The sequence below is a fragment of the Cervus elaphus genome, chromosome 1, assembly GCF_910594005.1.
Source record: "Cervus elaphus chromosome 1, mCerEla1.1, whole genome shotgun sequence".
Classification (NCBI taxonomy): Eukaryota; Metazoa; Chordata; class Mammalia; order Artiodactyla; family Cervidae; genus Cervus; species Cervus elaphus.
In genome coordinates this window covers 47,736,081-47,748,497 of record NC_057815.1, presented here as the reverse complement: position 1 = coordinate 47,748,497, position 12,417 = coordinate 47,736,081, and the positions used below count along the sequence as shown (strand labels likewise).

The 12,417-nt window shown below is 49.7% G+C and overlaps 1 protein-coding gene across 10 annotated transcripts in view; it reads right to left on the bottom strand.

Moving 5' to 3' along the window:
* Positions 1-1,043: 1,043 nt before the first annotated feature.
* GRAMD1B (GRAM domain containing 1B) overlaps positions 1,044-12,417 on the bottom strand; it is a 260,632-nt gene continuing 249,258 nt past the window's right edge. For all 10 annotated transcript variants that reach the window (XM_043901578.1, XM_043901604.1, XM_043901525.1 and 7 more), the window contains 4 exons: positions 10,098-10,205; positions 9,717-9,834; positions 6,120-6,199; positions 1,044-2,125 (listed from right to left, as the gene is read on the bottom strand). In XM_043901578.1, the coding sequence (XP_043757513.1) occupies positions 1,924-2,125; positions 6,120-6,199; positions 9,717-9,834; positions 10,098-10,205 (508 nt within the window). In that variant the 3' untranslated portion in view covers positions 1,044-1,923. The remainder of the gene's footprint in view (positions 2,126-6,119; positions 6,200-9,716; positions 9,835-10,097; positions 10,206-12,417) is intronic.

Genomic DNA, 12,417 nt, shown 5'->3' with positions numbered 1-12,417 from the left:
CTTGCTTTGGTTTTGCTTCACTGTGTCTGCTACACACATTCCGGCTTCTACCTGCTTTCCCAGCCTGCATCAATTCTTGAACTCAAAATCACTGGATACAAGCCCAGAGAATGAAAAATACATTGAATAGTCTAGAGTTAAAAGCATCATCTCCCCATCTCCCTTCCTTCCTTATCTACCCAAATACAAAGGAATTCAAGAGTCTCTGTGTTCTCACCTGAATGACATCACACACGTTTCCTGCCAGGTGGTGGAGGGGTTTCCAGAAAGGAAGACCTGGTAAAAGGAGGGGCCCCCCTTACCAGGTTATCTAACATAAAGAAATAGTAAAGTTGTCTGCCAATGTCCATCTTCCTAGAAGGGCCAAGGCCCCCAAAGGGAGAAGTTACACAAGAAATTGTCATTGGTATTCACAGTCTATCATATGCTTCTGTAATAACAATAGTACTGATGAATAATGAAATCAGTATCAAATTATCTTAGTAAAGTACTAGCCACTATACTAAGAAACACATATACATATACACCAATGTATTTTATATTATCTCTAAAATAAACTTAGGCTTGGAGTAATGGTTGGGGCCTAAGAACAAGCCTGATAAATAGTGATGCTTCAATCTGGACTCAGATCTGATTCCCAGACTTCTTCTCCATCCCACTTCATGAGGCTGCCACCCTCCTCTTGGAAGGAGGTCTTAGATGTTGAGTGGCTGGCAGTGCATCTGTGTCTGAATGAAGTGGTTCCCCGACCTTTTTGGCACCAGGGATCTGTTTCATTGAAGACAATTTTTCCATGGGCCGGGTGGGGATGGTTTCAGGATGACTCAAGTGCATTACATTTATTGTGCACTTTATATCTATTATTATTACATCAGCTCCACCTCAGATCATCAAGCATTAGATCCCAGAGGCTGGGAGCCCCTGTCTTGAGCTTGTCTGCAAACAGATGCCTTCCAGGCTTGCGGTGAGACCTGGGAAGACCAAAAACATCTGGGACAACGAGCACTGATGAATCAAGCAATGAACACACACACCATTTATGATTTGTAGTTCAGTATTTTTTTCTTTTAATTCATACTGTACTTCCATGGCTCTAGCTACTTTACATTAAGATTGGACCGGGAAGCCTTGAATGTTTCTAGGTACTAGCAGTAAGTTTTCAGACCTTGCGCACAGCGCCAGGCAAAGTACAGTTACAGATCCAAATGCAGATGGCCAGACAACTCGACTGCAATCAACCTGCATTCCTTCCCTTGTATGGCCCAGTGCAGGTGTCGGGGACTGGCTGCTCCCTCTGCCTCACCCCACTCCACCCCAGGTCAGGATTATCCAGGGGCCGCAGTGGCCTCTGACCCATCCCTCCCCACCTTGGAGTCCAGGTTGAGTCAGGGGGAAAGCACCATGGGTTTGGGAAGATGTTATGGTCCATGCAGAGAGTGGTCTGGCCCTAGAGTGCAGGACAGAGCAATGTGGGAGCCACACACTGTTGTTGGCAACGATGGCTGCTTTTATTCAGCAATCTCGGCGCATGGCACCCCAGCCTAGGGCCTACTCCGCAGACGGAGTCAGCTGTTCCCGCCTGGAGCAGAGGCCCCCGTTTTGCTTCTGCAGCGTCTCCTCGTGTTGAGAGAAGCAGGCAGGGCCGAGGGGCAGAGGTGAAAACGTCCTTTACGCCTTCACATGTCGGGTACATCGTCCGGCATCAAACTCCTCCTGGCAGGCAAGGTGCTTCTCGCCAGCAGCCAAGGCTCCAATCCGGGCTCCCAGGCCTGCTGAGGGCCTCAAGTCACAACAGAAAACAATGCCCAAGACCCCTGAGCTTCGCACAGAACATCGGAACTGGGAGCTGGCTGGGCCCGTCACAGCCATGGCCGGAGCAGGAGTGAGGTAACGAGGTGGGCAGAGAGGTGCAGGGGGAGCTCTCTACACCGTGTGCAAGTTCCTGCTCCACGTCAGGAAAGCAGGGGCGTGAAAAGATGGCCTTCCAGAAAAATGCTCCTCCCGGACCCAAAATCGCATCTTCTGGAAGAAAACTAGAGGTGGAGGGGAGTGCGGCCAGCCCTGCTGGAAGTTGGGGGATGAGGGCAGAGGATGCAAGTGGTGGATGGAGTGATTGTCCCACTGCCTAGAGACAAAGGTTGGAGGAGGACAGGGTCAGGAAGAGAGGTTCTCAAGCTTCCTAGTGGAGTGGGCAGATGCAGTCAGGGGACGCCCTGCCACCTGAGGGGAGAGAGGGGAGTGCTAGTTCTCCTGGGGCCCCTGGGAGGATGGGCCGGCCTTGGCCGCCCTGCAGTGCTAAAGACGAAGCATAGAGGGCACAGCAAAGATCCTACTGAGACCACACAGTCCAGAAAGATCCTTCCCCTAATCCGGCCTCTAAGATTTCACTCTAGAGATGATGCCTGCAAACTTATGGACACGGTCAAGCTTGTGTCACGGATACGGCAACAAAGAGAATCCACTCCTCTCAAAGCATTCCTCTAGGTTTCTTGGTCCTCCGCCTTCCTGGTAATCCTAGGTTCTTAGTGTCCGTGTTCTAAGGCAACTCCTTACTTTAGCCAAAGCTCCATACTTAATCCAAACCCCAATGAGGTTGGAGACAAAAGAGAGGTGGTCAAATCAGGAATGACTTCTCCCCACCTTTTGCTCTAGCAAAGAGAAGGAAGGATGGACAGATGAAAGGCTTCACGGCCCAGGGATGGAAGACAAAGTTAGTCCAAGATGGTGTCCTTCTTGCCACCCTCCTCCTCCTCCCAGCTTAGAAAAGTTCAAAGGAAGGAACCCTCCGAAACTAAGACTAGGCCGACAGAGGAAGAAACACCCTCCCAGGTTAACACTGAACAACACAGCAAGCTTGATCTCTCTTTCTCCTCTCCCTCTCCCACCCATTCATTGGACCTCCCTAGTCCTCTTAGCCCTTAGAATAAAGTTTTACTACCCTGGATTTCCTGGGAACCCAGACACTACCCTACGACTCATCTAAACACCAGAGAAGCTCTTGTCCAGAAGGTCCGTCCTCTCTTGGCAGGGCGCCGTCCAAGTTTGAGAAAGCCCAGACTGGCCAGGCTCTGACTCAGCTGCCGCCAAGACCAGGTGAAAGCTAGAGCTGACCTTAGGACAGTCTAGGTCAAGCCCTGAAGCTCAGAGGGCGGGTGTGAGTGTGTGTGTGTGTGTGTGTGACTTGTCCAACGGTAGGACCAGGACTCAGGCCCAGGTCTCCCGACCCTCTGAGACCAGTGCTGTTATCGAGAGCTCCAAACTGCTGATCCTACTATCCTGCAATGTTACCCCTTTGCCCCAGGATGGGGACGGGGCAGGAGAGAGTCACAGACATGGCTGGCCTCGCCAACACCAGTCTTGTCAATTCCCCCACAGTCAGTGGGAGTGGACTGCAAACCTTACTATTCTCACCTGCCTAGAAACTGCAAAACCTTTTGCAGAAAGTGCAAACTCTCAAATGTCTCACCACATAATGCAGAAAAACTCCTCTAAGACTGAGTTCTTATGTAGAAGAAAAAAGGCAGTTTTAATGCTCCCTTACAAGGCAGGCTGCCAGCCACGAGTTACCATGTCATTTATGTGTTTCACTCCCAGACTAATCTGCAAGGGTGAGGTCCCTTCTCTTTGACAGGTTACTGAGTAAAAGCGAACAGCTTTTGTCTGGGAGTGAGCAGAGGTGTTGGTTTTCTCCTGGTTTGAGAAAATGCCATAAATGATCCAAGATTCTTAGAAATGAGGCAAGTCAAGAGACGCTTCCCATGGGTACACACTGTCTCCTGTGCAAATCCCCAGAAATCCAGAGGGTTCCTGCACAGTTCCCTGTCACTGCTTCTGCCTGAGAGGGGCCTGTGAGCTGAAGCCAAAGTAAAACAATCCTGCAGAGTCAGGCCTACCTCCACCACTTTATTGCCAGCAAATAGCCCTTTTAAAGTCACCCTGAAGATCCCAACACACTACTTTTAATAACTGAATAATTTAAATAAATAAATATGCATGGAATAAATTAGAGAATTTACCATTTGTCCTTTCAAAAGTTTCTGAGAATACTTTTGACTTCTAGCTACTCCAGCAAGAAAGTTCCTACAACCTGCACTCTTCCTTCTCCTTTGGCTTGGGTCCCATAAGCCTTGATGCTCATCAGGGTCTCCCATTCAAAGTCCTGGTCAGGGCTGATCTTGACCTGCTGGCCTGTGGGCACATGCACCCTTCACAAGGATTCCATGCAACTCCATTTCCTCGTATCTCCTTTTCTAAACGAGGGCTATCAGTTCCAGATGACACTCATGGAACCTTCTCACCCTATCTGGTTGCGGCATCTTTTGGTCTTCTCTTCCTACCCTTAGGGCAATAACAAGAACCTCTTTTTCAGACAGAATGAAAAGTTAAAAACTCTTTTTAATTGCCAAAGTGGGATGCTCAGGCCAGTCCAAGAGAATATAATATAGCTCTTCTTTTTGGCTAGGTGAGTGATCAACTCTCCCTTCCCTCTGCCTGTTCCATTAAAGAGGTCTGCTAGAACAAGAAATCTGGAAGAGCTCTCCTTGCCAATTTGGTATAATCCTTTCCTGATCAAGAATCTCTACAAGCTCTGCCCAGGGCTGGCAGGATTCCTTGGGTCATCACAGGAAGAAACAGCAGTTAGTGTGAAGGAGGCTAAGCATGTGCAGCAGGGCCCCACAAGGTCAGATGAATCATGGGTTCTGTAAGCCAGCCCCCCAAGGCCCTTGACGACTCACTTTCCTAACCCATGGCCTTCTTCCTACTCCTTAGGGATCTCACACCTCTCTGGGGCCAGAGGCCAGTGAAGGCTTTGCTCTTCCTGCTAGAACTTCCACTCCTAGCCCTGAGAAACAGGGTCTGGAATGGCCCACAGTGGGGCAGACTCAATTGGCTTTTTCCTGCCCAAACCCATGTACCAAGGCCAAATTCATTCCCTCCAAGGCTTAGGTCTTCTTTCATGGGCAAAGTATCTCAGATAGTCATCTCCCTTGACTAAGTTGGTTCCTCCAAGGAACCGAGAGGAAATAATGCTGGCAGCCAGAAAGTGTGTGGATGTTGGTGCTCACGACTCAGAGGAGCTCTGTGGTTAGACCCTCCAATCCGTCTGTGGCTAATACATTCACCCTCTCAAACCCTGGAGGTCCTAGAACACCCTGATTCACCCTAGAAATCAAATGACAGCTCAAAGGGAAGGGGTTAGAGCCACAGACCTGACTTGCTTACAATCACTAAAAGAGAAGTTTAACAAGATCAAAAACGCTCCACCCTGACTAATAAACAATGTGCTCTTAGGGCACAGAGGAAAAATAGGGCTTTAGGCACTAAAAAGTGACACTTCACCCAGATCCAGCCTGGGAAAAGACCAGAGAGAAGGGGGTGGGGTGGGAAAGGAAGAAACCCCCACCCTTATTGGGTCCACACCCCATGCAGGTTAGAGGAAGGGGCAGGGGCAATGGAGGAGGATGCCCTTCATCAGAACACCAGCCCTTAGGAGCCTGCAGCCACAAACCCCAAACCCTTCAGAGACGCCTGCCTAGCCAGCCTGTGGGACCCCTCCACCGGACTTGTGGCGCGCAGTCCATGCACATGGGGCGGTCTTGTACAGTGGAGCTCAGATCGGGCTCCTGCCCTGGACGCTTCCTCATGCCCAAGAGAACACCTTGGGGGAAGCGTGGGGTAGGGAAGAAAAGATTCTCTTCTATTTTGGAAACAAACCAAAAGGGGATTCAGGAATGAAGCACCTTAAGCAATGCCCCCCTTGAGACCTCTTCTCGCAACCCCAGGGTCTTCACAGGCATAACTTTGGCTCGACATCTCCCTTCTCAGAGCCGAGAGTGGTCAGCAAGGGAAAGGGTGGGGACGACAGGATGGGGAGCAGGAGGGTCGGGGGAGGTCGGTACTGAGAGGCGGTCCCTGCCCTCCTCGGTGCTCCGCCGGCCAGTGCAAGGGGTGGCCCTGCTCCTTCTCCCTGGTACATAGGCATTAGCTCTTTTTAAAATCTGTATATAATATATATTTATCTGTATATATATATATTTATATATATATTTATATGGTCTCTGTACACGTATTGCACAGGCCTCCTGCAGCCACCCCAGCTCCTGCCTTGTCAGTGGTACCGGTTTCTCTTCTCCTCGCTTTCTGACATGTAGTCTCGGGACCTGATGCCATTCTGAAGATTGATGAGTGAGTCCTTCATCTGTAAGACAAGGAAGTGCACCCCAGCCCCGGTTTGTGCCCTCAACTGGGCTTCTCCAGCCAGCAGCACCCACCGCACCTGAGCATGGGAGGTCCCTTGCCACGCCAGGGAGCTGAAGGGGGTAGGCTCCTAAAACAGGGTGGTTCTCTAGGGACACAGTCTCAGGGCAACGGGGCACAGCTGATCTATTAATAGCACCAGCACCCCCAGGGTAAGGGTCGCTGTGTCATTGAGACCCCCCATCCCCCCATGGTCCTCGTTGCTCTGAATTAAGAATTCTCTCAAAGTTTCCATTGCTATTGGGACCTGCATACAAGGCCACAGGCTCGGTCTTCTCCTCACTCAGCTTGGCTTCCCGCTGATCCCTGGAACAGTTGCCACACTGCCAACCCCAGTTTAGATACTTCTTTCTTGCCCATCAATCTTATGCATCTACTATTTTTTTAATAAAGCTTTTTTTTTTTTTTTGGATATGGACCACTTTAAAAGTCTTTATTGAATTTGTGACAATATTGCTTCTGGGGACTTCCCTGGTTGTCCAGTAGCTAAGACTCTGCACTCCCCATGCAGGCAGCCTGGGCTCAATCCCTGGTCAGAGAACTAGATCCTGCATGCCCCAACTAAGACCCAGCAGGGCCAAATAATTAAACAAATAAAAGTAAATATTTTAAAAAATACACTGCTTCTGTTTTTTTTTCTTGGTTTCTGTGCCATGAGGCATGCGGGATCTTACCTCCCTGACCGGCGATCGAACCCTGTACCCCCCTGCGCTGAAAGAAGAGTCTTAACCATTGGGCCACCAGCGAGGTCCTTCACCCATCTACTGTGAAGGCCCAGAACAAACCCAAACTCTCTCTGGCTCACAGCCATCTCTCTCTCTCCTGGCCTTTCACGTACCGCTCCCTAGGGTTCTGCACTGCAGTCATCTTTAATGCCTTTGTTTCAGGCGTGTTGAGACTACACTGTCCTATTCTTCTTTTATTCACCACGGGTGCTAAGCAGGGAGCTGAGGAGGCTCCTAGCTGTACCCATAAATCCCAACTGAATTTCTTAACTGCCTGTAAGAAACATACGCATCCCACATCATGTGATGGAGTCTACATGGGGCAATTCCAGCTAGAGGACCCTAAAATGAGGTCCACCACAATACAACATTTTTAAGCCCTGGCTCTGGATAAGTTGCTTTGTTACAGCCCAGGACAGAGAACATTACACGGGTAAATAGTTAAGGATTTTGAGAATCTCTGATTTCTCTGCTTAATCCACCACTTTCTTCTCTTTAGTTCTGCTGTATCCTCTGCTCAGTAGGGATGAGGGGCTCCTTAATGTTCTTTTAAAGGGAATAGAATGTTGGGAATTCCCTGGCGGTCCAGTGGTTAGGATTTGGTGCTAATCATTGCCAGGACCTGAGTTCAGTCCCTGGCTGGGGAACTAAGATCCTGCAAGCCACAAAGAGTGGCTAAAAAAAAGGAAAAAAAAAAAAAAAAGAGGGGAACAGACAAGACACTGATTTTTTTTTTGATGATTTTTTGATGTGGATCATTTCTAAAGTCTTTATTGAGTTTGTTATAATATTGCTTCTGTTCTATGTCTTGGATTTTTGCCCGAAAGGCATATGGGATCTTAGTTCCTTGACCAGGAATGAAACCCATAGCCTCTGCATTTGAAGGTGAAGCCTTAACCACTGAACCTCCAGGGAATTTCCAAAACATCAACCTTAATGGTTGTAGAGTCGATTCTGCACACATACTAAGTCGCTCAGTCATGTCCTACTCTGCAACCCCATGGATGGCAGCCCTCCAACCTCCTCTGTCCATGGGATTCTCCAGGCAAGAATAGTGGAGTGGGTTGCCATTTCCTCCTCCAGGGGATCTTCCTGACCCAGGGACTGAACCTGCATCTCTTATGTCTCCTGCACTGGAAGGCGGGTTCTTTACCACTAGCACCACCAGGGAAGCCCACAGAGTCGAGTCTACCAGGCTACAGATCTGATGGCCCCAAGCTCCTCCTGAAGGAGACCTGCCCTGAACAGGATCCATAGCTGGAAGAGGATCAGGTCATCCAGTAACTTCCCCCACCCCTTTAATTCCTAAGTCCCTCACCCCATGCATCACCTCATCACCCTGGGAGCAACTTTCAGAGATGGAATCACAGTCCTTCAAAGCAGCCCATTCCATTTCTGGACTGCTCTAACCATAAGGAGTCTGATTCTAGTTGATGACTCAAAAATTCGATACCCTGTAGCTTCTGGCCCTAGTTCAGTCCCCTGGAGGCTCACAAGCAGTCTAACCCTTCTAGCTGTTAGACCCCAACGTCTGAAGACTGTTCTCTCCTGCTCACCCACCCAGTCTTCCCTGCTCCTGAGCACATCTTTAATTCTATCAATCTTCCTGATGTGCCAGAGTTCCAGACTCCTTGCTATGCTGTCTACCCTCTTATGATTAAAAAAACACCCTCCTTAAACGTGGTTCCAGTGCTCTAAATCATGATACTTTAAACCCACTGGGGCTTCCTAGGTGACGCAGTGGTAAAGAATCTGCCTGCCAATGCAGGAGATGCAGAAGACTCGGGTTCAGTCCCCAGATTGGGAAGATCCTCTGGAGAATGAAGTGGCAACCCACTCCAGCATTCTTGCTTGGAAAATTCCATGGACAGAGGAGCCTGGTGGGCTACAGTCCATGGGGTCGCAAAGAGTCAGACACAACCGAGCCCAAGCTAAACCCATTAAATTGGATCCTGGTAGTTGAATTAAAATTCTCTCTCCTTAATTGAGAACTAAGAAACCAAACCATGAAGGAGAGAGAAAATTTAATATTAATGAGTGCCTATGTGGCATCAGAGCAAATGTGACAGCAATTTCCTGAAGCAATGATTACAATTTCCATTTTATAGATGAAGAAATGGAAGGTCACTGTTACTAAATCCTTTGCTTAAGGTAAAAAAACTAGTTAGTGGCAAGGGTAGGATTCCACCTCTGTCTGATAAAATGAAGTTAATGATTTCGCCCTAGGAGGACTTTCTTAAATAGATGCATCTAGTTTTCAGACAGCAGGAGGCTCTCAGAACAACCTCTGAGGAAAAGCCATGTCCTGAATGCTGTGTGTTGTGTCTGTCTTGAGGGCAGTAGGTGGTGAAGGATGGATGGAACACATCCAAAGGACCAGAAAGACACGCCCTCTAGGAAGATAAATCTCTGTAAAAAGGGAGCTATCTCTTTAAATGCCTGTCAGATGGCTATGGCTTAGCAAGAAAAAAAAAATAGCTCTTCTTCCATCTAACCTATAGTTTTTTCCTCTTGCAAATCCACTGTGTTATTTCACTGATGTAACTTTGGGGAACCCGGGTGTTTCCAACCGTGCACTCAAAGATGGCTCTAAAACGAGAACCATGGCTGGCCTGGAGAAGAACGGATGGAGGAGAAGGTCTGGGGGATGGAGATAGTGCTCCTCTCAGAGTGCAGGGAAGATGGTCCACGTCTAGCAAACCAGGGCAAGGAGGGCACGTAGGGGCGTCTCACCTGGTCAAGAAGCATCACCGAGGATTTGATGATCTCCCTCCATTTCTGGAGCTCCGTATCATGGTACTTTTGCTGGGACTCTAAGAGCTGGGCCCACTCTGTCTGGGACTGGGGTAACCTGTGGGGTAGGAGAAGGGGTACCCCACCAGCTGGAGTTACGTCCTGTGAGCCCAGACCCCACATCAGGGCACTCTGTCCTGCAGAGGGTCTCCTGTGCCCCAAATCAGAAACAGACTAAACGACAGGGACAACTGCCAGAGCTCAGCCATGGACTCACTCCCAAGGGTTACCCAACCCCCACCAAGGGCAGCAGGGCCATCCCAGAGACTGAGAGGCAGGAGCTGAGACACGGAGGGGAGCAAGGGAAGAGGCTGGGGTTACCTTTCTTGGAGCCGGAGGCCCTGCCAGGTGGTGAGGGTCTGGGTGGTGTACTCCAGCATCCAGAGTTTGTAGAAGAGCATCATGTTGAGGATGACCAGCAGCACCAGACTGGAGGAGATTGGGGCAGGGGGCGGAAACAGCAGCCATGAGATGGAGTCCAGGAGGGCCCCCTCCCTCTCAGAGGCAGGGATGCACCCCACCCCAGAGGCCACCGTCCTTGACTACTGGGTCACCTGAAGCATCGCAGCGAGTGAGTAAGTGAGCTGGGGGAGGTGCGGGGAGGAATGCAGCAACGGGCAGAGAGAGACAGATAGAGAGAGACACGCACTCTCGCCTGGAGGGGCCGGGGCACGGCGGGAGGATGTGGAGGGGTGTGTGGGGTGAAGGCCTCAGAAGGAGAACACACAATCACCCCGAAGTGGGTGCTGGGGGAAGAGAGGAGGATGAAGAGGAAAAGAGATGGTGAAAGAAGCGATCAGAGAGTCAGTACCTGAAACAGATCCTAATGGGAGCAAGGAAGAAAAGTGGGGAGGAGGCAGAGGTTAGAAATAAGACTCATGTGGGAAAGGGGAGGCTGTGCTTAATTTGAGCCAGAGAGACAGTGAGAAAGAAACACCAGGAGCAGAGGAAACAGAAGATGAGGACAGCAAGCGAGGAAGGGATGGGGGCGGCTGTAAGTGGACCCTTGGTATCTCGAGATCAATTGAGACAAGTTTCCTCCTACCAACCCGAACCCCGGGAGGAATTTCAGGGGGTTCCCAGCTCTGACCCCCAACACCTAACTTAGAAGTCCTATAACATCCCAGGTCTATAACATCCCAGGTGTTAGCACAGCTGCCCAAGGGCTCCCGGCTCCTCTGTGCATCTGCCAGAGCCCCACCGGGGGCACGGGGACCAGCCGAGGCTTCCCAGGGGTAGGCCGGAGCTAGGAGGATAACTGGGGTTGGACCCAGTGGGAAATGGAGAGTCACCGAGGGCCTGAGAATTCTCTCCTCTAGGCCTCAGTGGCCTTAAGGTTCACGAGATAGAGAGATGAAGACTCTGGGACAGACAGGACGTAGACACGCAGAACTGGGCACAAAGCCTGGCTCCCGGCTTTGAGGCCTCTTAACTTCCTATCAAGTTTCCCAATAATACCCACTCTACTGGGGTGACTCTGAGCACAGAGGATGCATACGTGAAGCCCCCCATGGAAGGGATGTATGTGAAACCCCTCATGAGGGGTGTGGTTACGTTCATTAAAGGAGGAGGTCCAGACACACAGGAAAAGGAATGACAAAAATGGGAAGATAAATAGATGGAAAAAAGACCAACAAAGAAAAGAAAATCTATGCCATGTCTCTGACCTTTCAAAATGTGTGGTACAGGTGGCATGTGTTTCTGTGTTTCTCACCCCAGCTTCCAGCACTCTGGAAGGCCGTCTTCCTTAAAGGGGCGGCTACAAATCCCTGGGGCTACTCAGCTGTGTTCTTGGGGCTCTCTGAGCTCTCCAACAAGGACTTCTAAGTGATGTACTGCATCTCAATGATACCACCTTTAATTGCACCAGACACCTGGATCTTCTGAAAGCCACCTCTTCAAGGTGTCCTACAACCACTTCAGCACCTGCATTTGGGATTGTGCTTACAGTCTGGTCTGTGCTCAGTGGAGGCCAAGGGACACCCCTCAATGTGGCTCAAGTGAAGGCCTGAGGGTGGTCTAAACAGAGAAAAGATGCGAGGGCTGGATGGCTATAGGGCATGCTTACGGTGGCGTGGGCCACTTAGACAGACACCCTGCACTATTCTCGAAGGTTCCACTTGCACGCTGGGAGCAGACTCACTGCCTGGACGCTCTAGGGTTGAAAGATGAGGTCTGAATATCCTAAACTATCAGCGCTCCAACGTGACTTAATATACTATACAATTTACTCAGGCCACCTGATCTTCTCTACTTACAACAAAACACAGAAGGAGCTGCAAGAGAGCTAACCCAAGGTTAGAGTTTTCTGTTAAGCAAACCCAACATCAGAGATTCAGTTTTAATAGTGGTAGGAACGACATTAAAATGCTGCTGCTGAATGTGGATTTTTACTGGTCTTACAGTTGTCTTTGTATTTACTTTTGTAAAAGTATGTGGGCTGCTTATGCCATAGTCATAGTCAGAAGATCTGCATCTATTTTTATGTTACATATTTAGGTACGGTGAACAAGAGATCCCCGCTCCTGACACTCACAGTCCTGCTACCTGGTCCCCAGGTCTGTCCTCAGCCCTTTTCCCCTCTCACACTCCATACTCTCCACCATGATGGTCTCGTGCACACCATGGCTTTGATGCTACT